This window comes from Myotis nattereri (assembly GCF_964212035.1).
Source record: "Myotis nattereri genome assembly, chromosome: 5".
In the NCBI taxonomy this organism is placed as follows: Eukaryota; Metazoa; Chordata; class Mammalia; order Chiroptera; family Vespertilionidae; genus Myotis; species Myotis nattereri.
Genome location: NC_138080.1, coordinates 48,380,759 through 48,408,133, shown reverse-complemented (window position 1 = coordinate 48,408,133; position 27,375 = coordinate 48,380,759). Strand labels below are relative to the sequence as shown.

Genomic DNA, 27,375 nt, shown 5'->3' with positions numbered 1-27,375 from the left:
ACATCATAATAAAAATAAAGTTATAATAATATAACTGATGTAACTGAAAACAGGATTCAATTATCTATCAGATAACTCAATAAACTTTCTTCAATAATAAAAATATAATATTTACATTACACATGCATTTAATTGAATAAATTATTATGGATACTTGTTATTTTTACCAACTATCATCTATTTATTTTTCTCTGAGGCATTTACTGACTCAGATTTGGCTAATATGAGCATCACATTCTTCCTCCACACTAATGGAAACATGGTAAGAAGGACCAATGACACAGTGATTTTTATAAATTTAAATTTAATTATTTTTTGCACCATTGGGATAAAGGTAAGTGTTTTTTGGTGTTTGTTTGTTTTTTTTTTATGAATCCTCTAATACTAAGAATAATATTAGCGTGGAGCTGCTGACATTGCCTGATAATGCAGAGAATACTACATTTGGGAGAACAATAAAACAGAATTAACCTGGTTTATTAACATAGTTTGGGATCTTTGAATAAGCAACATCTAATATCAGACCAGATCTAGCCCTGAACTTGCCTTGTGGAAAAGACTATTGCCATTATTGTCCAAGCTGTTTGCTATTTAACCATAATTGATATGTTGATGTTCTTAAACTAATCAAATAATTATTAATCATTATATTCTAAAAAGTATATGGCTTACAACATTAAAAGTTTTAAAATAGGTAATACTGAAATGATCTTTACTGTTAGTGCACCTATTATTCCCATTAAAATGTTCATATTGTTTTCCATTTCCTGTCCACTCTAAAGGTTCAAAAAGTTTAATAAAATATAATCAACATTTTTACATTTCTAATTCAATATTATCATCATTTATAGCATATGTATTTGAGAATTTATTTTATCTCTTGTTGATTCATTATCTTAACATATATTCCATGAGAAGACTTTTAAATAAATGGAAGGCAGTATTGTTTATATAATTCATGTGATGATACAATCAAATTATATTAAAAATAGGGTGCACTTCTCCAAATCCATATTTATGTCTTTCAAATTGTTTATCAAATTAGATTTTGAAAATTTTTATCTGAAATATGTTAAAAATTTTTAGTAATAAAAGTGGAGTACACTTTTTTTATAAAAGTTGTCTCAGGACCACTGAAATTGTTCAAACTATGCTATAAAAAATAGCAACTGACATACTGAAGGTGGAAAATTTTTCTGTCACTTTAGATTATAAATAATCAATGCATACTAGATTTTCTCCATAAATGATATTAGATTCAGATATATAGCACACAAAAAAAGCAAATCAGCAAATTATTAGCATTGGCTTCTATTTGACATTCACAAATATTTTGTATAATATTGTACACAGCTTTATGTAAATTCAACACAGGAAAAAAATCTATTTAGAAAAAAAATGCTCTATTATATATTTTCATGGATCTAGAATTGGCATCATATTTGTGCCTGGTAGGCAAATAAAAAGATAAGCCATTTTTTATCTATATTATACAATTTGTCTCCTTTTCCCCAATTACTAAAACAATACATATTCATTAGAACTATGGGCAATAGTTAGACAACAAATTCATAACTACAGAAAGGAAGCAAACATACAATGATAGTATTTATTTATTTGGAAACCTTTAAAAATATATAAATGACCTCATTTGGTATATGTAAATTCTGAAAAATATAGGCTCTACATACGACATGAAAGAGCCTTATGAAGGACATCCAACAATGGAATTATTTCCCTCTGATTCAGGGCTCACACTTGTTCAAGTTTTTGTGGGTTTCTTATTTTGATTGTTTGGTTTTTCTGGTTGTTAATTCTTTAATATATTGAAGTACCGCTATATATTAAGTATGGAAAATACCAGTATTCTGTTAAAGAGCAGTGTCATTTTAGAAAATATTGAGTGCAAATATGAAGTAAATGTCATGTACCTCCTATTTTAGGTAAATCCTAAATAAATAAATTATACAGTGCACAAGATTAATTCACATTATATAAGCTTAAGCTTTGAGGGTCTGTAGTTTTCTGAAATAGAAAAAAAGCAAAAAATGTATGAGAAAATATCTAGACATGTCACAAGGAAGACAAATACACCATATCTTCTTTGCCTCTGAATTTGTGACAGGACTCTAAGTACTTTCAGCACTTACGTTTCGGTGGAGACAGGAAATGTCTCAACTCCTTCCAGCTATTAAATTCCACATTGCTATCAGATGTGTGAACTTTAACACTCAGTAATTTTTGTAGGTAGACATTTAATTTCTATACTGATAAACTATACTTTTACACAAATCGGAAGGTGTTTCTGTAGGGGAAATGAGTTTATCCTAGTTTCTAATGTTTTGTTCCTCATTTTATCTTTTCTTCAATTTCAGTGTTATCAGGTTTAAATCCCATTGAAACAAAGGCACTGTCTAGAGACCAAGTTCTGTCAAAGATTTTTATCTTTTCCATTTGTACAATGTAATATATTCTTTTATTTTATGTCACCATTAAAGAATGATCCATAATCCTTGCTTTCCATTATGTAATAAAATTAAATTTATAAAATTAGGAAAATAAAATATGTTTGCAAGTTAAATATTTTCATTTATCACTATATTTTTCAGAATGATATTAAAATGGTAAGTTTTTGTCAGGAAACTTTGAAATAAGTTTTTGAATAGAAATATTGTGGTTTCATTTTCATTAAATAGTTTGTTAAGTCATTTAAAATATTATATGTACTACACACATCACTTTTTGCTTTAAAATGTTTTATGCCATTGAGACATTTGTAGCATAATGAATAGCATACAATTTCAAAGTTTTACGTATGTTCTCCTTTTCAACTCACTCATCTTCTAATAAGTGTATCATAATAATCTTTAAATTTATTGATAACAAAATAACCTAGTTATTAACAGCATAAACATAATTTTTCAATATTGCATGTCTTGATTCTGTAATAGGATTTTCATCAAGAAACTAAGATTTAAACTTCATTTCAATACAATGTTCTTCTGACGTGAAAATTAAATTTCTGTTTGAGAAGAGAAAAGTATGCAGCCATAAGTAATTATAACCAATTTATATTTATGAAAAGTAATTTCTCTCTGAACACATTAATTTTAAATGGAAACATTAATTTGTACTGAGATATTTTGTGTTAAATGCATTAGAAGTGGTGTATAGTAAATTGTACTATAGAACTCACTACAATCTGTATAATTTTAATTTGCAAATTGATAACTAATAACTGTGCAAATATTTTATTTTTTCATGCCTTTACCAGCTGTTTGATGTTGCTAATAAAATTATTTAAATCTACAAAGAATAATTTTGAGAACCTAGATTAGAAGCTAAGATTTGGATTACCCTGAATGATGCTTATTAATTTTAAAAAGCTAGTTCATACAGATTTATCTCTTTTAAGTAGTAAGTAGAGTCCCAGTGCATGAGATTGTACACTCGGGAGGGTGGGTCCCTCAGCCCGGCCTGCGCCCTCTCGCAGTCCAGGAGCCCTCGGGGGATGTCCGACTGATGGCTTAGGCACACTAACCTGTTAGTTGGTCATTCTTAGAGCTGCCACAGAGGCTAGAGACGCTTCTGCCACTGCCGTTGTGCTTGCCAGCCATAAGCCCGGCTTCTGGCTGAGCAGCGCTCCCCCTGTGGAAGCGCACTGACCACCACTGCTTTGAGCATCATCCCCCTGGTGGTGAGTGGGCATCATAGTCACTGGTCGTTTGGCCATTTGGTCGATTTGGATATTAGCCTTTTATTATATAGGATAACTGTGATCTTTCCAAAATTCATTAAATGTACATTTTTATGCGTAAACTTTGAAAACCACTTTTGTTTAAAAAGCAAAAATATTTATGAACTGTATTTAATCTATAAATATATTATTTTGCATACATTCAGTAGAATAAAAAAGCAGAAGAGACATCTCCATATTAGCAAATATTCTGTTAATATCTTGTGATTTTTCTCTCTTGATTAAAGTAAAAGTTATTCTAATGGAAAAAGCATTAGATTGACAATTGGGCTTTTACTTTCCAATTTTTTTCAAGCACTAATTACATATTCAAGCTTGGACAAGTCAGTAACATTTTTAGATATCAAATCTATTCTCAACAAAAAATTTAATTACTTAAATAATGATAAATTATTTCTGCTCCTAAAGTTACCTAATTTATTAAATAATTAATGGTAAAAATAATAAAAATCACATCATTTTTACCTATAAAATTAAAAAAATATATCACTTACTTTCAGACTGCTGCTTATTGGAGTTCCTTACACTTACTATTAAGTACTGCTTGTTCAGTTTTTAAACCACTATATCTTCCTAATATTTTTATAGATCTTGGCAGTTAAGTTTCATAAGGTTCCAGTAGAGTAGGCCATTTTTTCCTTGTCTATCCTTGTCTGATTTTAAAATAAACTCAACTCACAGTCATAAAGTTAGTGATTCATACTTGATTACACTATAAACCTATCATCAAAAAAGTGTAGTCCCTTCACCTTTATTAAAATATAATTGCGATCATAAACATAATTAAACTAATATTTTGGTGATGTACTAATGCGGTGTATTACGTACCTTTTAACTTTTGTTATTCACAGTAACTCTTTCTAGAGGGCTGGCAGGGCAGGTGTTAGTATTAGGATTTTATAGGTGAACAAACTGAAATTCAAACGATGTGATTTGAGTCTTGGTCAGGAAGCTCTGTTGGTTGTAGCTTTAGCTCATCCACCAAAAGGTTGTGGGTTCGATTCCCGGACAAGGTATATATCTGAGTTTCGAGTTTGATCCCCAATCAGGATACTAACAGGAGGCAACCGATGATGTTTATCTCTCTCTCAACCTCAAATCAATAAACATATCTCTGGTGAGGATTTTTAAAAAAAGAAAAATTTGGGGCATAAAGTCCTGGAATTCAGACCAAGTTCTTTTAATTGTAAGTCAAAAATGAATTCTCTTTATGGTTTCCTAATAGTGTGCTTCCTTTCCCCCCCCCCCCCAGAATCAATACTTCTGTCAACTTTAGATTTGTGTGCTTTTTATGTATTTGTGACAGTAAATGTTGATAATACATATTAATTTATTTTAGGGGAAAATTTTTCCATACCTCATAAAAAGACTTTCATCTCTTCTAATTGGTTGTCATGAACATGTAGAGCTTATTTCAGCATTAATTTAATGCCTGTCTTTGGTGTTTATGTAGAGCTGTAATCAGGGAAATTGGAATCTACTAGTTTAATTACAATGGTATTAGGGCTACAAATATAAATATATACATAAATTAATTTATATATAATTACAGAGTTCCAAATATAAATAAGATGTCATACCTGTATCTGAGGAGTGTAAAACTTATTGAGAAAGATTATTTTAAAATAATATAATCTAAGTGAGAAATGTAACATAGTATTTAAATATTATAGTGGAGATAATAATAGGACTATCAGAGTAAACAGACGTATAAACCCAAATTGAAGACTTTTGCAAAAGATAGATGACTGTGCTTGAATAAATAATGTCTGCATTTTAAGAATGAAAATGAGTCAGTTAAGAAGTGTCAGAGAAAACAACATGAGCAAAAGTACAGAGGAACAACCATTTAGTGGTTCATAATGAGAGAGCAGATGGTCTCATATCTCAGAAAGATAATGTGGGCTGAAATTTTGTTGTCTCATATGATTAACAACAGGTAGCATTTCTAAAAGTAGAGTTAAGCAATTGACTGATGAATTTCTGTTTAAACTGTTTAGGTAAATATCAGTAAGTAATGACTCTGATACTCTTAAAAGTGTCTGGTGTGTGTGTGTGTGTGTGTGTGTGTGTGTCTAGTTTACTTGTATTTTTAAACCATTTTTTCTTTTTATAAAAATTGTTGATGGGGGGGGGGGAATCTTGAATTATCTTTTTTGGTTATGTGTCCCTTATTGCATTTGTAATAAAACTTTGGCTGGAGCTAGCAATCAGTTCTAACATTCCCAAAGTGCATTTTCATAAAGTGCTAATAATACTATGTGAAGAACAGGTTTATGATTGAATATGCTTAAAAAATCAAGGGTTACATATAAATTAAGGGGTGCACTTGCTATAAAAATTGTGTTTTTAACATATCAATTTAGTATTTTCAAGTTCAAAGAAGACTTGTGTCTGCAATGAAGGCAGACTTAGATCATTGTATACATTATAAGTCTCAACACTATAGCAGCTAATAAAGAAGTTAACTTCTATTTTATGACTGTCAGTCCTGTAAATTCATCATGAAGTATTAAAAGGTGTATATCACTTCTATTAATTGTTTAACAACACTGGGTCAGAGATTTTAGAGAATAGAGTAATTGCCAAATGAAAGTCAGTGTAACTAACGCAAGGCAACCCATTAGACTAATATTAGAAAGATCTACCCACATAGAGGGAATAAAACTCTGTCAATTGAAAGGGAGAGTGGTCATAGGCTTTTTGATTCTAGGCGTGTGACTTGAGCTCAAGGATGATTTTGAACCTCAGGAATTGGATGATAAAGCCCATCAGATAAAGACCACCAGGAACAAATCTGGAATCAAAGAAATTTAAGTTTCCTAACTTGCTGTGACAAGAAAGAACATAGGCAGTTAGGGCTACCATGACAAAATGCTGCAGACTCGGGGGGTGTGGACAACAGACATTTATTTTCTCACAGCTCCTGGGACTAGAAGTCCAAAACCAAAATGGTTGGGTCCTTTCCCTGTGTTTGCAGTTGGTTCCCTGTCACTGTGTCCTCACACAGTTGTCATTCTGTGTACAAGCATCCCAGGTGTATGTCTTTCTTTTTATAAGCACACCAGTCATGCTGGATTAGGGCCCCTACCTAATGGCCTCATTTCAAAGTATTTATCCCTTTAAAAGTCCTATGTCCCAAAAAATTCACATTCTATGGAACTAGGGGTTAGGGCTCCAACATAGGAATTGAGAGCACAATTCAGTCCATCGAAACTAAGTATTGGTTGTATTTCTGAGGAAGGATTAGGGCAAGCAGAGTTTAGCATTGTGTTCATTTCTGTCACAATGGCTTAGCAATCAGTTCCGTCAATTATCTTTTGGATGGAGATCAGTACAGCAAAGTGGATCTGAAGACATCAGTGGTGTGACAAGAGAAATTACTTAATAGCAGCTGGTTCTTACAGCATTTTACAGCGGGGTGGCCTAAGAAAAATGTGTGTTGCCTTCGGAGCTAGTCATAGCTATGGCTGTTACAACCGTCTGATAGTTAGCAGGTTTGATGTTATTCTCTCCTTTTAGGATGTGAAATGAAGAGCAGAAGGTATAAAATCCCGAGTTCACTCTAAAGTGATACTCTGGGGGGCACTCCATTTTGGGGGATGACTGTCCCTGGGTAAATGACCATTAATAAATTTTCTGTGTCTATGGGAAACTCCTAAAAGACTGCATGACCAAGCATGGGACGGAGGAATTGGAAATGTTAGGGGAGACAACTTAAGATACACTTCAAATGAACTAGATTGACCACATCATAAAAAAACAAACAAATGATCATCACTCTGCAGTGTTCCTATTGCCCTTCTCATCAACTTCAGGCAGACTTAAACTTTCATTTGACTCAAAAGTATTTTTAAATTTTAATGAGGTTTTACTTACATGCTGAGTGTATCATAAAACAATCACAGTGACTTAAAGCAGCTTATAGTTTATTTTGGAAATCAAGAGAAACCATTGATAATTTTAAGTAGGAGAATGGCCTGGTCAATTTTTCAACACTCTATTAGGACCACCAATCACAGAACATATGTATGCCTACTTTGAAACATACTTAAATATGCAATGTGTCAGGAAGAGGGGAGGGAGGCTATTTTTACTTGATTCACATGACTCAGGGCTGGATTTAACTGCTTCATTAATTGATTTCCATAGTTACTCTCTCCTGGAATGAAATTTTTGTTTTGACTCTAATTCAGATTGATTTCTGGATGTTTCTGCACATTATTACTATTTGCAGTGCTGCACTTCACTGAACTGAATGATTTAATATGTTTTTCTTTAGTGTCAGAGAGGGACTTACAAACATGGAAGAGTAGAAAATATGGTATTCCTTTGAATCTTGCTATTTTCAGGCTTTCATACCTCATTTTTTTCAGGCTTTCATGATGCCACTGTTAGCATGTCACATAAAAAAGATAATTATTTGTAAATTTCTTGATGGACAAAATATTTGTTTTTAGAGACATTGTCTCCTTAGGCAAACCTACAAATTTAATGATATGTATATTAAAAAATATACACTTTATTATAGTTCTTCCACCAAAAATTTTCTTAGGTAATGGAAAAAATAAAACATTAAAAAAAACTCTAATACCTAAGAAAGTAGCATAATTCATACCATTTGGAAATGAATGTCTATACCATATCCTTGACCTCCCAAGTGAAGATGGTGGAGAAAGACAAAAACAAAACAAACAAGCAGAAAAAGTAAAGCTGCTGCTATTTCACTTCAACTGAATGTGGGTAGCCTTTAGTTAAGCAGATTAAATAATGAGTCTTAGTATGAGCCTTAGTGGACCTAAAGCTACATAAGGGATAGATGATGGGTGAAGTAGGAAATGTGTTATGGAAGAGAGAAAGACTAGCTTAGAATTGGGACTATGTTCACACAAGATGGCTAAATGGTCCAAACACTGATCTGATTAAGTAGATTTAGAGCTCAGAATGTGTGATGTGACAAGCAAGAGAAATGACTTTGGCCCAGCCAGTATGGCTTAGTGATTGAGTGTTGACTTATGAACCAGGAGGTCACGGTTTTATTCCTGGTTGGGGCTAGAACCCCGATGTGGGGAGTACAGGAGGAAGCTAATCAATGATTCTCTCTCATCACTGATGTTTCTATCTCTCTTTCCCTCTCCCTTCTTCTCTGAAATCAATAAAAATATATTTAAAAAAGAGAGATGATTTTGCCTTTAGCATCATGTTTAAGTCTAGTTTATTTAAATCTTAAAGCTCTATTTGAGCCTTAGTATAATAGTTTTTACGTTTGGAATATAAGCACTGTGAGGATAGCACTATCTCTGTCTGTTCCAAAAATCTATTTCTCACACCAAAATATTGTCCAGAATGGAGTATGTGCTCAATAAGTAGTATCAATGAAGGCAGTAAATCATATTATTTTATTACTTTATTTTCTCAATGAGTTCATGTTTATTCCAAAATTTTCCTAATTTATTTAGGTTATTTTCTGTTTTCAATAAATATTTATTAATAATATCACTATGGCCAAGACCGGTTTGGCTCAGTGGATAGAACGTCGGCCTGCTGACTGAAAGGTCCCAGGTTCGATTCCTGTCAAAGGCATGTACCTTGGTTGCGGGCACATCCCCAGCTGGAGGTGTGCAGGAGGCAGCTGATCGATGTTTCTCTCTCATCGAAGTTTCTGACTCTCTATCTCTCTCCCTTCCTCTCTGTGAAAAATCAATAATAATAAAAAAAATAATAATGTCACTATGACCAGAAAAATACTTTTTTTCAGTAATCACCATGTTTTCACATTGAATTATTCCTAACATATTCTACTGTGTATTTGCCCCTCTTTATAAATGTTAGAACCACTGTCGCATAATGATAAAACTTTCCTGGAACTAGGGTGGGAGCGCTAGATTCATTCACCACTTAATGGCTCTGTGACCCTAGACTGGTTACACCCTTGTTCCCTGCTTTAGTGTCTCTAACTTCAAAGTGGACTAATAATTCTAACTCACATAATTTGTGATGATTACATAAATAAAAACTAGTGCCCTAGCCAGTTTGGCTCAGTGGATAGAGCATCATTCTGAGGACTAAAGGGTCCCAAGTTCGATTCTGGTGAAGGGCAGGTACCTAAGTTGCAGGCTCGATCCCTGTCTGGTGAGGGTGTGTGCAGGAGGCAACTTATCGATGTGTCTCTCACACTTCCGGGATTTTCTGAGTCTCTGTCCCTCCCCTTCTCTTCCATGCTTTATAAAAAAAAATAAAAATAAAAAAAATAAAAAAAAAATAAAACAATGGAAAAATATAGTTAGATGAGGATTAACAAAAACAAAACAAAAAACCAGTGAAGCATGGAAAACAGTATGTATGTGCACATAGTAACTACTTGGTGTATATTAGCTATTATTGTCACTTGTGTAAGTCATGTTTTACTGAAACCCTTTATTTCTATTTATTAATATTCACTGCTGCTGCATGCTTCCTTTTATCTTCTCTTCTGTACATTTTATGCTGTTTTTTAAAACATCATCCTTGCTCTACTATTTATAACTGTACAACTTAATTACTTAATCTACGATCTAAAACCCCATCAGTAAAATGAGGATAGTAACAGTCCATGCTTCCACACCGAGTGTTCAATACTGCGATAAAATCCAACACAATGTCTAGCATGTACTTAGTGTTCAATGAATTTTAGCTATTAGTAGTATTATGGTTCTTGAAGTTATTATTGTTTGCTAAAAATGGATTTTAAGTGTATGAATAAAAAAGTAATAATATCATTAATATACAACTTATATTTTACTTAGATTTTATTTCTCTGTCATGTAGCAAAATCTCTCCCATAATAATCTATAGTTAATCTCCAAACCATATTTTCTAACCAATACACTTCAATTTGTTTCTCTCTCTTGGCACTCCTGTGTATTACCTTACACTTATCTAAATTAAATCTTGTCTTGTATTGCTGTCTTCCTATTTCTCACTTTTCATCACTCTGAAACTTTTCTGTACCTTCTACTGGCTTTTGCAGGCTATTTTGAAAATGTATCTGTAGCCCTGATAAATGTATACTCTTCTTTCTGTAGATCAAACACAATGATACAACATGCTCTGAATTCCACTTGACTCATTTACTTAGAACATTCTTATTCTATGTATTAATGATTTATTTGGGTAATTTATGTTATCAGTAGTAGTAATAATGATAAATAACTAAACTTGAAAGAATGTGCACCTTAGAAACTACAAAGATTGGTTTGCTGTTCTTTTGTTGCGTTTCCTGAAGCCCAAATGTCTGAAAAAGTGGGCCAAAAATTGTTGTGAATATTCTGTTTTTCTTGATGAAGGAAAACCAAGAGAGCATATTTAAAATAATTCCCTTCAATCTTCTCTAATATTCATACCTTAATATTCATACCTTTAATTAATTTAATGGATTTCCATGAGGGTAGTTTTCTTAAATTGATGACTGGGAATATATCCAACTGTGTGATATGTAATATTATACACACACACAGGCACACACGCGCATGCACACGTGTGTGTGTATGTATAAATATAAATATAAATAATATAAATATTATTGTATTTATATTATTTATATTGTATGTGTGTGTATATATAAATATAAATAATATAAAATTATTTCAGGCAGGTTTGGGTTTTAATTTTTTCCTTAAAAGCACATTTATGTATTTCTTAGCAATGTATTAAAATCTAATTATACAACATGCCTTTAGGGGAAAATTATAATAATTTTTTCTTATCTCACTAGAATTTTAATATTGTATTCTTTGGGAGATTACTACATCCAGCTTTATGCTCTCAATAATACATTAAATCCCTACTTCTTAAAACTACTAAATTAGAATTTTGATAAAAAAATATGGATTATATAAATTGTTCTCTATTTAACTATGGTAATTACAAAACTTGGTCTTTACAAGTATAAGAGGAATTATTTAAGAATCCCGGTGTGTTTCTGGGTTGCCATTTTAACACAATGGCAAGTTACCTAATTATCTAAAAAGTTTGAATTATACAATATTAAATTGATAATTGGGCAGTACTAGGAAATATTGTGTTCTCTGTGTTCATTTGTATTACTGTTTCCAACATAAATGGAATACTAGTAAATATGCATTTAGAGAATATTATTGATACACTTTATTGACCATATTAAAAAATAAAATAAAACCTATATTGATTTATCAATTTTTATGGGGTGAATAATTCTAATGATGTATTTCCACATAATTTAAATAATGCATGTTATCACTTTATTGATAAAGAGCAACTAAGTAATTGTTTATATTAGTTGTTATATTTTTTAACTTTTTATTAAAGTGGTTAGAAACATATTTCTTTAGAGTTTTACCTATATGGTAAATTGAAATATTTATAAAGTATCCTATATTACATACAGTCATTTGGGGGGCTTGCCCTTAAACCTATGCTTGTGTTACTAATCTGTTAATAGATATCTCAGCTCAGTCAAAGGAGATTATAAAGCTGAACTTGCATGCCATCCTGAGGGCTGGCTGAGACCTCTGGATGCTTACGTCCAGAAGAGTTTTTCTGGGGACAAGATTTCTTTGCATCCCTCTGTTAAGCAGAATAGAACCTATCTTGGCTGAAATGTTACTCTGGCAATGTTAATATTCTCCATTAGTGCCTTCTCCGCATTGAGAGCCCATGTTACATTTTCCTGATAAACTGCAAAGTTGCAGACCTGACCTCCTAACTTAGTCAGTAGCTACCACTTTACTATATGACACACCGATCAAACAAGCCTATGGGAAGGGGGAAGTAGAGGGTGTCCCTTGGGAAAGTGACATACTCAGATGACAGCTATGCCTTCAGAGCAGTTTGAGACAGTCCAAAATATGTCACTGGACCATGCATCTCTGGCTGTTGAGTCTTGAAGTAATTTTATTTTATTTTTTGTTAGAAGGATGAAAATATAAAAAGGGTATGGATCATTTCTTATTCCTAGTATTACTAACATCAAAGGCTAGGGTAGCACTGGAGGGGGAAAAAGCAGTAGGTGATATGATTCTGCACAAAATATTTTCTCAGTTGCCTGTTTTTTATTCTGTATATTACTCCTGTTGGATTAGCTGCACAAACTCTTTTTATTTTATTCTGTCTTCATGTTATTTGTTCCCACTTATGCTCTCTTCCTGAAGAAGTTCCTTTTGTTACAGTGTCAATGCTGTAAAACTTTAAAATTTGGTTTCCTGCCAAATATACAGATGTGTGTGTGTGTGTGTGTGTGTGTGTATACATATTTTAAAAATTCTATCAATAGCAAATACCTATGGAGTGTTTTGTTTTTGCACTAATCCTTTAGTTTCCTTTCATTATATACTAAATAGCATCCAACCAACACAAAACCACCTGTTAATAATTTTATACATAGTACAGTGTTTGGTTATATCTGAAAATAGCCTTAATTATAAATGAAACAGATTATAAAGCTTAAAATACTATGACTTTTTCCATTGACATTTTATAAATATACATTGAAATATACTGCTAATTTTATATAATTTTAAAAAATATACCATCAAAAATTAATATTTAAAATGAACAAATTTAATCTGATAAATTATGTATTTTATGTCACAAATTAATAATACAAAACTCAGACTTAAATATAAAACTACTGACATTTCACAATTGAACTGAGCTCTGTTAACATGTATTTATTACAAAGGAATGAATATAGTATCTGAGGCTAGAAATCATCAGAAGAGTTTGACTCAATCTTTTATCTACTTAACCAAAAATAACTATTTTATTTTATTTTTTTAAAATATATGAAGCAATACACAGTTTATGCTTTTATTTTTTAAGGATAACTAAAAATCTTTTTTGGATTTGCCTCCAACTTCTATTGAAATGGCGGCTTAACCCAAGCACTGCAGTAACAGGGTGCTTGCTTATCTAATAATCAGCCTAGCCCCAACTTGCTGCACTGTGCAGACCCACATTCTGGAACAGTAAGTTTCAGAGGCTTTGAACCGAAACCAGGTGCCTGGGTGTTAGCAGCTGGTGTCAGCTAGGGGACTATTATAAACTACTTTTCAGCAAAATAACTTTTAGAAACCCCCCCACATAGACCCAGAAGCAAGAAACAGAATCTGGGGATATATATAACTGGGTTCAGCAGGATACATTTTGCTCAACTTTGGGAGCCGATTCCCCTGTGCCAGCAGCGCTGCTTCTGGAATAAAATTGAATTTTTGCATGTCTTGAATGCTTGGTGGTCTGTTTTCCCATCTCTGGTTACTTTGCCGTAACATTATTTAAAAAAAATGCATTTAATTTTTTTAGTTAATGCTGTTCAAAAATTTCCTCAAATGAGCAAGATAAAAAATAGGGTGCCTAAGGAAAATCTCCACAAATTCAAGAAGCTTACTACAAATATTGAATTGGTATAAAAGACTGAAATTTGTATATGTAAAAAAAAAAAAAGCCCTAAATGTAGATTCTTATATTTACTGTACTGGATCCCTTTTCTCAAATAAGCAGATATGCTTTAGCAAATCTGAGACCTCTACTTATAAAATTTAAATTAAAGCCATGCCAGGTCTAATTTATATAAATGTATTTTCAATATGTGCAATTTAAGTTTAGTACATTAATTTAATTTTAGTGATCTATGTAAAGAGCATCTATTCACACTCACTTTTTTAAGTGTATAATTGTTCATATCTTTTTTGTTGTTGTTCTGATGATAAATGACCCTAAATCTGAATTTTTAGGCATTTAGATAGCATTTGGTTTGCCAGAGCTTCCAATTATACAGTATTTAAATAGGATTTCTAAAGACCTGTAGTTTCAAGGTAGTGATATTGTTTAAAATTATGCCTGGAAATCCTAAGAGAAGTACATTTTAAAGTAATTAAAACTACATCATATGCAGAGAAGATGCAATCCTAGCTTTCTAAGTGATATAAACCCCATCATTGTTTGAGCAATCATAGGATTGTAAAAATCCTTAAATGTAGGCTTTTTTGTTTTGGGAGAAGTGATAATAAATCAGGACAATCTTTTTATTTTTTTTTTTTAATCCTTCAACTCTATACCAGTTTACAAAGTATTAATGAGAGGACAAGTTATATATCTATCTCTATCTCTATCTCTATCTCTATCTCTATCTCATCTATCTATATCTATATATATCTATATATATCTATATATATATATATATATATATATATATATATATATATATATATTAGAGGCCCGGTGCACAAAAATTTGTGCACTTGTCCCTCAGCCCGGCCTGTGCCCTCTCGCAGTCTGGGATGCCTTGGGGGATGTCCACCTGTTGGCTTAGACCCTCTCCCCAGGGGAACGGGCCTAACCTGGCAGTCAGACATCCCTCTGGCAGCCCAGGAGCCCTTGGGGGATGGCCACTTGCCAGCGGAGAGCAGGCCTAAGATGCAGTTGGACATTCTTAGTGCTTCTGAGAAGACGAGAGAGGCTCCCGCCATCACCACTGTGCTGGCAGCCGACAGCCTGGCTTGTGGCTGAGCAGAGCTCCCCCCATGGGAGTGCACTGACCACCAGTGGACAGCTCCTGCATTGAGCATCTGCCCCCTGGTGGTCAGCGTGTGTCATAGTGACCAGTCATTCCCAGTCGTTCTGCTGTTAGGGTCAATTTGCATATTACCCTTATATTATACAGGATAGAGGCCTGGTGCATGGGTGGGGGCCAGCTGGTTTGCCCTGAAGGGTGTCCCGGATCAGGGTGGGGGTCCTGCTGGGGTGCCTGGCCAGCCTGAGTGAGGGGCTGAGGGCCATTTTCAGGCTGGCCACACCCCCTTCAGGTTGGGGGTCCCAACTGGGGTGCCTGGCCAGCCTGGGTGAGGGGCTGATGGCTGTTTGCAGGCTGGCCAAGCCCCCCAGTGGGGACTCTCACACCATGAGGGTGTGGCCAGCCTGGGTGAAGGGCTGAGGGCTGTTTTCAGGCTGGCGACACCCCCTTCAGGGTGGAGGTCCCACTGGGGTGCCTGGCCAGCCTGGGTAAGGGGCACATGGCTCTTTGCAGGCTGGCCACAACCCCGTCATGGTAGGGGGGTCCCGCTGGGGTGCCTGGCCAGCCTGGGTGAGGGGCTGAGGGCCATTTTCAGGCTGGCCACACTCCCTTCAGGGTAGGGGTCCCCACTGGGGTTCATGGCCAGCCTGGGTGAGTAGAGAAGTTAAAAAGGCAAGAGTTTATCCAATGCTTTTAATACAAGAGTTAAGACTTTTGAAATAGGGAGAGAGACTGAACTCAACTCCTCTGAAACAAAGGGTAGCAGATATCAAGCTCTGGAATGAACAAGTGGAAAATTCTGAAGGACAAAAGGGTGGAGGTGAAGTTAATCAACTTGATTAGACCACAGGTGTCTGTTAATTGGTGCTTACCAGATTTAGGCTCCAGCACTCTCCTAGAGACTGGTATAGGGACACTGTTTTACTTAATGACCATATTTCAAAGGTCCTTGAGAAAGACCTTCCAAGGTTGTAAAACTGACAAGAAGATTTACATCTCAAAAAGATAGATGAAGTTTTTACAAAGTTTGCTAATTTCCTAAAATAAATGTTCTAAAACAGCGGTGATCAGAGGTTAATAATCTGGGTAGGTTTTGCCTAAAGTTTAGTCAAAGGGAAGGAAACAAGCCTGCCTTGGTCAGATCCTGGTCCCTCTGATTTCCTAGAGAAGGAGGTAGCAGAGTTGACATGAACCACTTGGAAAATTTTCCTTCTCCAGAGCATTTCTTCTCCAAAGCATTTGGTGGTTAAAGACACATTTGAATTAAAATGTTGCCTATTAAAATGTAAACACTTTCTTGGAAATCAAACTTGTTCACAGATTAGCACTGTGAAAAAATTTACAAGGGATCATCTGATTGCTTCCCTACTGGCTGAGAAATGTGCCCTGGGAATGAGTATTTTTATTGGATGTTAGAAAGAGAAGGAATGATCATTGTTCTACATGATAAACTTGGATAAGATAGACCCCATGGGATGCTACTATCAGGGAGTAATAAATTGCATTTGGACAGGAGGTATTTAACTCTTCACAATTTGCACTGGACTCTAGAAGTAGCAACTGTCATAGTTATTATAAAAACGTATATTTATCATTTACATACCTTTCAAAGAAGATAAAAAATGCATTGCTTGCTTACAAACTCATCTATACTAATAAAAGGGTAATGTGCTAATTAGACCAGATAGATTGGACATCTTCTGGCTGTCCTTTTGGACGAAGCCATGGTGGCAAGGACCAAGGTGGAGGTGGTTAGGGGTGATCAGGTCATCAGGGGAGAGCAGTTAGGGGCAATCAGCTGGCAGGGGAGAGCAGTTAGGGGTAATCAGGTTGTCAGGGGAGAGCAGTTAGGGGCGATCAGCTGGCAGGGGAGAGCAGTTAGGGGTTATCAGCTGGCAGGCAGAGGTGGTTAGGGGCAATCAGGCAGGCAGGCAAGTGAGTGGTTAGGAGCCAGTGGTCCCAGATTGCCAGAGGGATGTCCAACTGCTGGTTAAACCAGCAGTGAGACATCCCCCAAAGGGTCCCAGATTGGAAAGGGTGCAGGCTGGCCTGAGGGACCCCTCCCATGCACAAATTTTGATCAACAGGCCTCTAGTACATATATAAATGGGAGCAGTTTTCATGTATTCTATATGCAAATTATCTTATGCTTAGTGTTCTGAACCTAGACAATGAGCATAATCCAATAGATCATATTTAAATTACTATAGCATGTGCAAGGAATGTAGAAACCAGCAAGGTAGTTTCTCAAGGACTAGGCAACTTTCTGTAAAGGACCAGAGAGCAAATATTTTAGTTTCTGCATGACATAAATTTTCTGTATCAACTAGTCAAGTCTGCCTTAACGTATGGCTTAACAATGAAGAGAGTTCTGAGAAATTTGTCCTTAGGTGATTTCATTATTGTGTGAACTTCATAGAAGGCACTCACACAAACCTAGATGGTATAGCATTCACCACACTTGGTTATACAGTATAATCTTATGGCCCATAACATTTATTCAGCCCATCATTGACCAAAATATTGGTTTGTAGTGTATGAGTGTATAGCTGAAAGCAGCCTAGATGATACCATAAATAATGAATGGGTATAGCTGAGTTTCAATACAACTTTATATGCAAAAACCTGTGATGGTGGGCTGGATTTGGCCCATCTGCATAGTTTGCCAAGCCAGGACTGTGGTAACATCTGCTAACATGAATAAAACGCTAATATACTCAACTCCTTTACAGCCTACCTAAGTTAATACTCTACTTGCAAACCTTTGGGTGATGTGCATGTTGTGAAAAAAAAAAGAAAAAGGAAAAAGGAGGCAAGAACTAAGAAGAATTAAGAATTTGTCAATAAACTTGCAAGTGACAAGAAAAAGAAAGGCTCTGTAGACAGAAATGTCTTTAGAGTTGAAAAGGGCAATTCATTAGCTGATTAGAGCTTGACTGGCTTGAGAATAGCAGACTCTTTTCTGTAACTTTCTGTTCATCAATCTTGAGAAGCTGTTGACCTGTGCATTCAAAGAGAGATTCCCAGGCTCAGAGCTGACTAAACCTGATGTCTTCCCAAATGTAAATGAATAAATTGTTATTCCACTCTGAACAAAGATATTCTGTGATTTTTATTAGTTCACTAAATCCCCAATAGCCTAATTAATTCTGGATGAATTGTTAAATTTGTTTCTGGATTTGCATAGCTGAGACCGCTTCATCAGACACTGTGAAGAGCTGCCAAAATGTCCAGCTACAAGTGGCCAACTCCCCATCTTTCACATCTATTTGCTGTAACATATTAAAGAATCTTTAACTGGAAAACTTCATAGTGAAGGCAAATGCTCTGGAACCTAGTTTCAGTTTTATCAGAAATAGCAGCATGTTAAGGCAAGTAGCAATCTCTTTTATCTGAATTGTTTTATTTAGGCAAACAATGCTAAAGTGTTTTGTTGTTGTTTTTTTGAGTCTGAAAGGCTCAGGTTCTATTACACTGAATGCAGGGAAGAGTTCATTCATTGAGCTCTGTGTGACTGACAGTAATCTTAAAAATAGTGAAAAAAATCAATTTATTAAAGAAAGCAAATAACATGTCATTTGATTGACTCCAACATTAACATCCTGGGGTTTCCTAGAGATAGTTGAAGGAATAAGTTGAAGGCTAACATTCTTTCCTTTTTCTCTAATAGCTTTTTAACACACCACTGAGCACACTGTTAACATACAGGAATGGGTATTGATTAGCTGATTGCTTTACCCTGACTGACAAATGAGGATACACAGCAAACTCTACATGTTAGATTCTCTCCTTCATATGTCTATGCAATTTCTCTTCTTAGTTTACTAAAATCTTTTAAAAATTATTAAATATAGTAAGTTAATTCAGTATTTTATGTATTTAGTAATTCAGGTATTTAGAGTATAATATCACACTTTCTCAAATCATATATGATATTTATACCAATAATTCATACATGAAAAAGACACTTGATTATTTCAATATTTTGTTGATATTTTCTATAATTTTTAAGTGGAAGACTGATTATCACTATGTTCCATAGTCTTATTTTTTCACAAGAGGTCTGGTGCACAAATTTGTGCCCGGGTGGGGTCCTTCAGCCCAGCCAGCCCAGGAGGTTGGCCAGCTGCCGGCCACGGGAGGTTGGCTATGGGAGTGCACTGACGATCGGGGGCAGCTCCTGCATTGAGCGTCTGGCCCTGGTGGTCAGTGCGCATCCTAGTGGCCAGTCGTTCAGTCATCACAGTTGCTTAGGCTTTTATATATATAGATATGCATATATTTAAGTACAACGTCAAGGACATGTACTCTACGTGCGAGAGTAGAGCCGAAGTAGAGCGTAAGCTGCCTTATGAGCCATGAGCCTGGGTTTTTCCTCTCAGCTTAAGTAATATCTATGAAAATAAAACCAATATGATTTTATATAAACAGTGCCTTTCTCAAAGTGATCATAATGTTTCATTACTAAACATGGTGAAATGGTGCCTATCTTAATCTACAGATATTTCATTAGTTCTTTACTGTTTTTTTAAATATATATTTTTTATTGTTGCTAGTATTACATATGTCTCTCACTTTAATCCCCTTTAACCACCTCCTTCCAGCCCCTACCAACCCCTCAGGTCTTCACCCTACTATTACCTGTGTCCATGGGCTATGTATATAAGTATATAAATTCTTGGTTTATATCTTCTCATTCCCCCAATCACCATACCAAGTTATGTCAGTCTTAACAGCTGCAGCATATTCTGAATTTACTAAAGGCCAGGCTCTGTAATAAGTATTTTAAAATGTCATATATTATTTTCACAATACTGTTAAAAGGGGCCATTTTTATTTTAAAGATGTAAAAATTAAGAGTCATAAAGTTTAAATAATTGTCAAAATCTTCCAAATAGTGTGCATTGGAAGTCAAACTCAGGCAGACATCGAAGTCATGTCTTGGATCTGGGTTTTATCCTTTATGCTATTCAGACTTCATTGTCAGTAGCGTGTATCTTTTCAAGATGACTACTTTGCAAGATGTCCAAAGACAAGATATTTTTTTCTCTTCTGGCCAATTATGATCAAGGACCTGAACTCCTTCTGTCTTTGCATTAGCCATCCTTAGTATGTTGAGGAAAGTTCCTATCTGATCGCAAGATGGCTGCTGAAGCTTCAATATATCTTTAAACATAATAGCATCAGAAATAAAATAAAAAATCAGGATCACAAAAGCATTTACTGCATAGGGTGGTTTTGAAGACTGAATGGAGTAAATATTTAGAACAATGTTTGAAAAATAGTAAGTGCTCAGTAAATCTGACATTTATTCTCTTTTACTCTAGCCTGACAAGGAGCAACTCACTTGTAAATAAATGTTAATCTTGGTAGAATATACCTTGAACTGTCAATGCCTTATTATTCCTACCTATACACCTTTAATGTTAAGCCATCCAGTTGTATGCACATTTGAAGTTTTCCAAATCATATACTTAAAATTAACTTGACTACTTTGGGCAGCTATCTGATTTTTTGTTGGAGACAATTTTGTTAGGTCAGGTGTCAAATGGAAACTATTCTTCATAAAAAAGAATTATTTTCCAGTTATTAATGTCATATATATCACTGAATGAGTAGACTTCTTCACATATTTCAGTTTAAAATTCAATTGTATATAATTATTTGAAAGAAGGGAATTAAATAAAATTGAGCAGAAAAGTTGAATGATAATTGTGCTATATTGATGAGACCACAGAAGGAATACCAAAGTCATAAAAAAAGAAAATGAAACTCACTATTGTTAACATGTAAAACTGCTTCAAGTATTATCAAAATACAGTCATATCTATAATATTGTATTGTCGTTACAGAATTATAAAGAGAATAAAAATGAAATTCCACTTGTGCACAAAACCTTTGCTTCACTGTTTTACAGAATATCTTTTTTTTTGGTAGCCATTTTATATATTTTCCCATTATTTTTAAATCCTACCAATGACATAGGAAGAAATGACCTTTTTAGTCTAATGGCTAAATTCTTTTATTTATGCTTGTGATTCTAAGTCCTTTTCATGTCTTTCAAATAATTCCATTCTCACTCTTATTCTTATAATTTTATAATTTTAATTATAATGCAAGCATATAATAGTTTATAGATAAGCAATTAGTATCAAAAGTTCTAGACATTTTATCATAATAAGTTAGTGTATATCTTGGCCTCTCTAAATTAGGTAAGCATTATCATTTATCTTGAATTAACTACTTCTTCAAAAAAGATAATATCAGAATAGCCCAATTAGTTAAGAAGCTTGTCCTCAAGTAACTGTCATTTCTTATTATAAGAATAACTAATTAATTCCACCTAGGATTCCTGTCTTTTTTCATGAAGTGTTTCTGACTTAATAATTTTATTATTATTTGTTTTTAATTAGTAATTTCTTTTAGTGAAATAGAGAAGGGAAAATAAATGTTATTTTAAAATATTGTGGGAAATTTTTTTTCTAGGCTTCATTCGTATAAGAGTCATAAGCATGATCAGGGCAATAAGATAATATGAGGCTCATATTTAAATGAATTAAATGAAATAGTCAATATAAGTCTGAATTTAGGAAGTTTAAAAGGTATAGGTAATTAAAGGAACAGAATTTTTTTTTATGAAAAATTATGTTCTTATGATATTGAAATAATTTATTTTCAAGTAAAGCTACTAAAATTATCTTCTTTTTAACTGGTATGTCACAAATATTCATAATATTTTATTCCCAATCTGTTCCTTTTTAAAGCCACATACTATTTTTACCCAAACTCCTATTACTATTCTTATTACCTCGTTGCTATTGGAAAAATTCTTTATTACTACTTACCTGCTGTGGTTGAAGTTGTGTTCAACTATACTTGTCTCTTTGGCTTCAGATTCTGCCAGAGGAGACTTACATTTTTTTATTCCTTTAAAGTAATCTCTTAATATTCCTCTAAGCCAGCTTGTGAAAATGAGAAAGAGAACTGCAGGGAGAAACTATTTTACAAGCTCTTAGCTTTCGTTGTAATCAAAGGAAAAAAGCTGGTCTGGAAATGACAATAATTGTCTTCATTCATAACATGAGATCAGAAGAAACACCATAGGTTGAGCTATTTTCTTGAGTACTTGAAACGGCCTCTGATCAGATGCACAATTTACATACCGGAAGTAGTACTGAAGTATTTTTTTTAAATGCTCAGTATTATTTGTTATGCTTAGCCTATATGTTTTTACCTTTTACCATGGTATCAGGTTACTTTTGATATTGTACAATGCATAATTTTGATTAAAAAACTTTCAAATGTGCATTATCACTGGAGCTGAAGGAATGAAGCAGGTGCTAAAATCATTGATGTTAGTTGTTGCAAAGCAGTTGTCTGCGTATAACTAACATGAGTTTGTGAGTAGATTATTATAGAATAAAATATGCCATCATTAATGTATATTTATAAAATATAAATTATTCATAATTGGTAAAGGATTATTTTCACTATTTTTCTTTGAACTCACATTTCTCTAATAAACTACAATTACCCAAATGTACACATACTCAGAGACAACCAGTAGCTCTTAAAATCAGTTTTAAATTAATTTATAGATTGATTCACAGATATTGTTTCAGCTTATTAATGCATTTCTAGGTATAACAACCATTTATAAAACATAAATATGGTATGTTTTATGTCTTTTATTCATCATGAAAGCATTTTTGATAAAATTTAGAACTTAAGGATAAAAATGTTTAACATTGGTGATTTTGACAGATGAGATCTTTACTTGTTAATAACTATCACAAAGATTAGTAAAGGTGAGCACAATAGCTATGTAGAGAAAATAAATCTTACTACTAAATTATTTAAGGAAAGGACCATTTGATTTTGATAAGTAACAAGTGCATATAATTGAATTTGTACATGTAATTCTATGTAATATATTAGGGAAGAGTTGAAACGTAGCATGAAATATGCAGGAGAGAAATTTTAAATAGTTTCAAAATGCCTATCATTATTTAATAATACATATTGCTGAGATAAAATCAATTTAAAATGTAATCTCCAAATTAAATAAAAAGCTTTACATGCTAATATTCCTGGGTGGATAGTAGTAATTGTTATTTCAAATTATGCATCCTCTCAAAAAAGTTATATTTTAGGAAGATGTCCCATATAATGTTATGCCAAACCTCAGCATTTATTCTAACATGTTCATATTATCTATGTAATGTGTAACTACCAAAATCTTACCCAATTTGAGTGACCTGGGACCTAATACCAGATAGAGGAAGTTAGTAAAGAGATTCCAAGGTGACTTAATGGAAATTGTATTTCTAAATGTCAGAATAGCCAATGCCAGCATGCTGTTTTTAGAACCAGATGTCCCATTATATCTTATATGATTTTAATAGGAACCAGAAGCTGAAATTTAGGAATGTTGTTGGAAAATTATTAATAATTCTTATATGATACTCTACATAATGCTATTACTTTTATAGTATCCTCTCTTCCTATAGTTTATAATAGTTATTTTTTAAAAAGAAACACTGTCTGCAAATTTCAATTTTTTCTATGTTTAATTGGTCAAATATAGTTTCTTTTAGTGATTTTATGTAAATACTAGAGGCCCAGTGCATGGATTCGTGCACCAGTGGGGTCCCTCTGCCTGGCCTGCACCCTCTCATATGCCAGGACCCCTCAGGGGATGTCAGACTGCTGGTTTCTGCCCAATCCCCTCAGGCCAGTGCATGTCATATAGTCAAATAGTCAAATGGTTATATATATATATATATATATATACATATATATATATATATATATATATATATATATCATAATGAGTATTAAAGAAAGCAGGTTGAAAATATTTCTTGCCGAAACCGGTTTGGCTCAGTGGATAGAGCGTCAGCCTGCGGACTGAGAGGTCCCGGGTTCGATTCCGGTCAAGGGCATGTACCTGGGTTGCGGGCACATCCCCGGTGGGGGATGTGCAAGAGGCAGCTGATCGATGTTTCTCTCTCATCGATGTTTCTAACTCTATCTCTCTCCCTTCCTCTCTGTGAAAAATCAATAAAATATATTTTTTTAAAAAAAGAAAATATTTCTTATGTTCTTTTTCAGAAAACATTGAAATAAAATGTGACTACGAATAAATTCCATGAGGGAACATTAAACTCACAGTACAAATGACTGAGCAAGATGCTTGTTACCTATTTCATTCTTTCAGTGATGTAATGACCAAAAAAAATAAACTTGGGCTGATGTCTCTTTTAGGGTTTAAAAGTGTGCCTGCCACCTTCTTTGACTAAACAAAACAATGATAACTTAAATAACCTTGGCTTTTAGATTTAGATACTAGAATTTATATAAGCACATATAAAAGTCAATATATTTCTGTTTATTTTCACCAGAAAATAGTTTGTCAGCCCGTGATCCTGTTACCGTACAGTTGAGAGAGCCAGGGATGACTCAGGAAGGTTTTTACACTGAGTGTGCCAAAGGCTAGAAAGATGAATGGATAGGGCCTGATCACAAGAAAAGCTAGCAGGGTAATTGGATAGAAAAAGAACTCCCTCCCCTCCCTATCCCTATAGTGACAGTGGGATTGAGCAGGAAGGTGAGATAATCTTTGGAACTGGAATCCACCATTCTCCCAGGTGCAGGCACCTGAAAAATCCTCTTTTCTTTTGCACCAGATCATGTCTCAGGAGTCTGGTTTTTGCTGCCACAGACAGCTGAAACCATTTTGTTTCATTCTTTTCCATGACAACTGAGATCACAACATTAACCTAACATGTGCATGTAGGGAATTATTCTAGCCTTCTGATACAAAGATGTGTGCCATTTTTAACTTGTTATTGTACCAACAAATTAAAGATCTATTAATTGAATATTTTATAAATACTAGAGGCCTGGTGCATGAATCCATGCACAGGTTGGGTCTGGCCGGCCCACCCCATGGAGGCTGATCAGGGGCGGGGCCAGCTGGGGGGAAGGATGCTGGAGGTTGGCTGCTGGCCCCACAGCCAATGGGGGCCCAATTGGGGCCAGGCCAGTGGGGGGGAGGGGCCTTGGGTGGTTGGCCAGCTGGCTGCACCCCTGATTAGGGTGGGGGGCCTAATTGGGGGCTAGGCTGGCCGGGGGGAGGGGCCGCAGGAGGTTGGGGGCAATTGGGGCCCCGTTCATACCAGTTGGCCCCCACAGTGTGTGTCATAGCAACCAGTCATTCCAGTCGTTCTGTTGTTCTGGTCGCTTGGCTTTTATATATATATAGATTTTATAAAATTCATTTGGTTAGTGTTTCTCTTAGAGTGTCTGTGAAGGTCAGTTAAAAAGTAAAGGGTAGTTATCACCTGGATGAAAACTGGTAGGATTATTCGAGTCATCTCTCAGGATAATGGACTAAGACAGAGTTATTAATTCCCAAAGTTGGTAAGGATTGTCTGGAAACAGAAAAGGAAATCCAGAACCAGATTATAAATTATATTTTTATTTCAGCATAATTATTAGAAGAAATGTATTTAATGATTATTTTAAAATATTAAAATTAGGTTTAAATTTTAAAGATCAGTATGTACCAACACTATCTGATAAAGACAACTATCAGAATTTCACTTAATTGCTGTTTGGTTGGCGAAGTTTAGTTTTTCCTCCTTCAACTTTACAAATAAATCTTATTCTTTTTGAGTCAATTTATGTTTCCCAGCATAATGATCTATTTTATCTATTCAGCTATGGCTGTATTCTCTGAAGCCAGCCAGCAATGATCTCACCTCACCTACAATATAAATCTATCAGTGAATAAACAATATCATTTTTATTCCAATGCTAATGACACACTACATGTCGCTTTGGCAGTTAAATAATTTATTTCTATTTGGGTGCAACTGCCAGACTTATTATAACTCTACTTCTGATATTCATTTCATGTTTAATAGTTCTTTCCCTCATGAGGATGCTTGTCAATCAATTAAATTGAAATGTCATTCTGACCTTTTATTGGAAAAAATTTATTCTTTTTTTCATTTCATCACAAGCCTTAATTGCTAGTATTTAAAAAATGTATACAAAACTATGTGCTCATCAACATTACTGACACTTTCTCCTTATAGAGGTTATCCAGTTGAGTCTGCCTGAAGATCAGAAACTAAGCATTACAGCGGCAACTGTGGGACAAAGTGCTGTTCTGAGCTGTGCAATTCAGGGAGCCCTGCGACCTCCCATCATCTGGAAGAGGAACAATATTATTCTAAATAACTTAGATTTGGAAGACATCAATGTGAGTACATACATAGACATTGCTTTGTAATTTGTATATTTCATGTGACATACTCCTGACTTTGTGAAGTCTAAAGAGCTTAATGAATATTGGGTGCAGAGTAGAAGAGAATTATTGACACATTGTCATATTCATTCTACTGACCAGGAGGTGCACTGTAGATGATTGGAAATTATCTAAATCACTTGTATAGGTGTGGTAAGCAGGTTATGGAGCACTGTAATAGGTATGAAATCACATCAACTTAATCCACAAAAGTCTTACTTTCAGAATTTCTCTAATTACCAGCAATTAATTGCTATTGTGCTTGAGCCACACTCTATGGTTTATAAAGTTTTAAAGTGGATAAACAGTAGTTTTTTGCTTCAAATACTTTATGTGTCAGAAACAATAAATATTCATCAAATAAATAAAATAAAAGACTTTTCTAGAATAAAGGAATAAAGGGACATGTTTCTCCACTCTGACTCACTCCTAGAAATTCATAATGTAGATTCAGTTCAGTAGGGTATAGCTCCAAAGGTAAAAAACAAACAAACAAAACAAACAAAAAACCCCACAAAAAAACAGAATAAACTTCAGGGTATTTTTTTTGTTTCTTTCATGCTATCTGCTGAAAGTGAACATCAAAAAGTGAACATCATCCTAGATGTTGAAAAGAAGTAAAAATTTTGTGTTAGGGGATGTCTATGGAAATGAGGTGGTACAATCCTTTGCCTTGGTGATTTTGAGGTTTTATGATCTCTTTCCATATAAATTTTAATTATTTTTATCACTCAAGAAAGCCATTGTCTATGGCCTTATTCTTTGCTGCTTTAT

At 34.3% G+C, this 27,375-nt stretch overlaps 1 protein-coding gene across 2 annotated transcripts in view; it reads left to right on the top strand.

The window, feature by feature from the left end:
* The window catches only part of FSTL5 (follistatin like 5), a 594,131-nt gene that overhangs the window by 357,869 nt on the left and 208,887 nt on the right, over positions 1 to 27,375 (top strand). For both annotated transcript variants that reach the window (XM_081091744.1, XM_081091745.1), the window contains exon 7: positions 26,390 to 26,556. In XM_081091744.1, the coding sequence (XP_080947870.1) occupies positions 26,390 to 26,556 (167 nt within the window). The remainder of the gene's footprint in view (positions 1 to 26,389; positions 26,557 to 27,375) is intronic.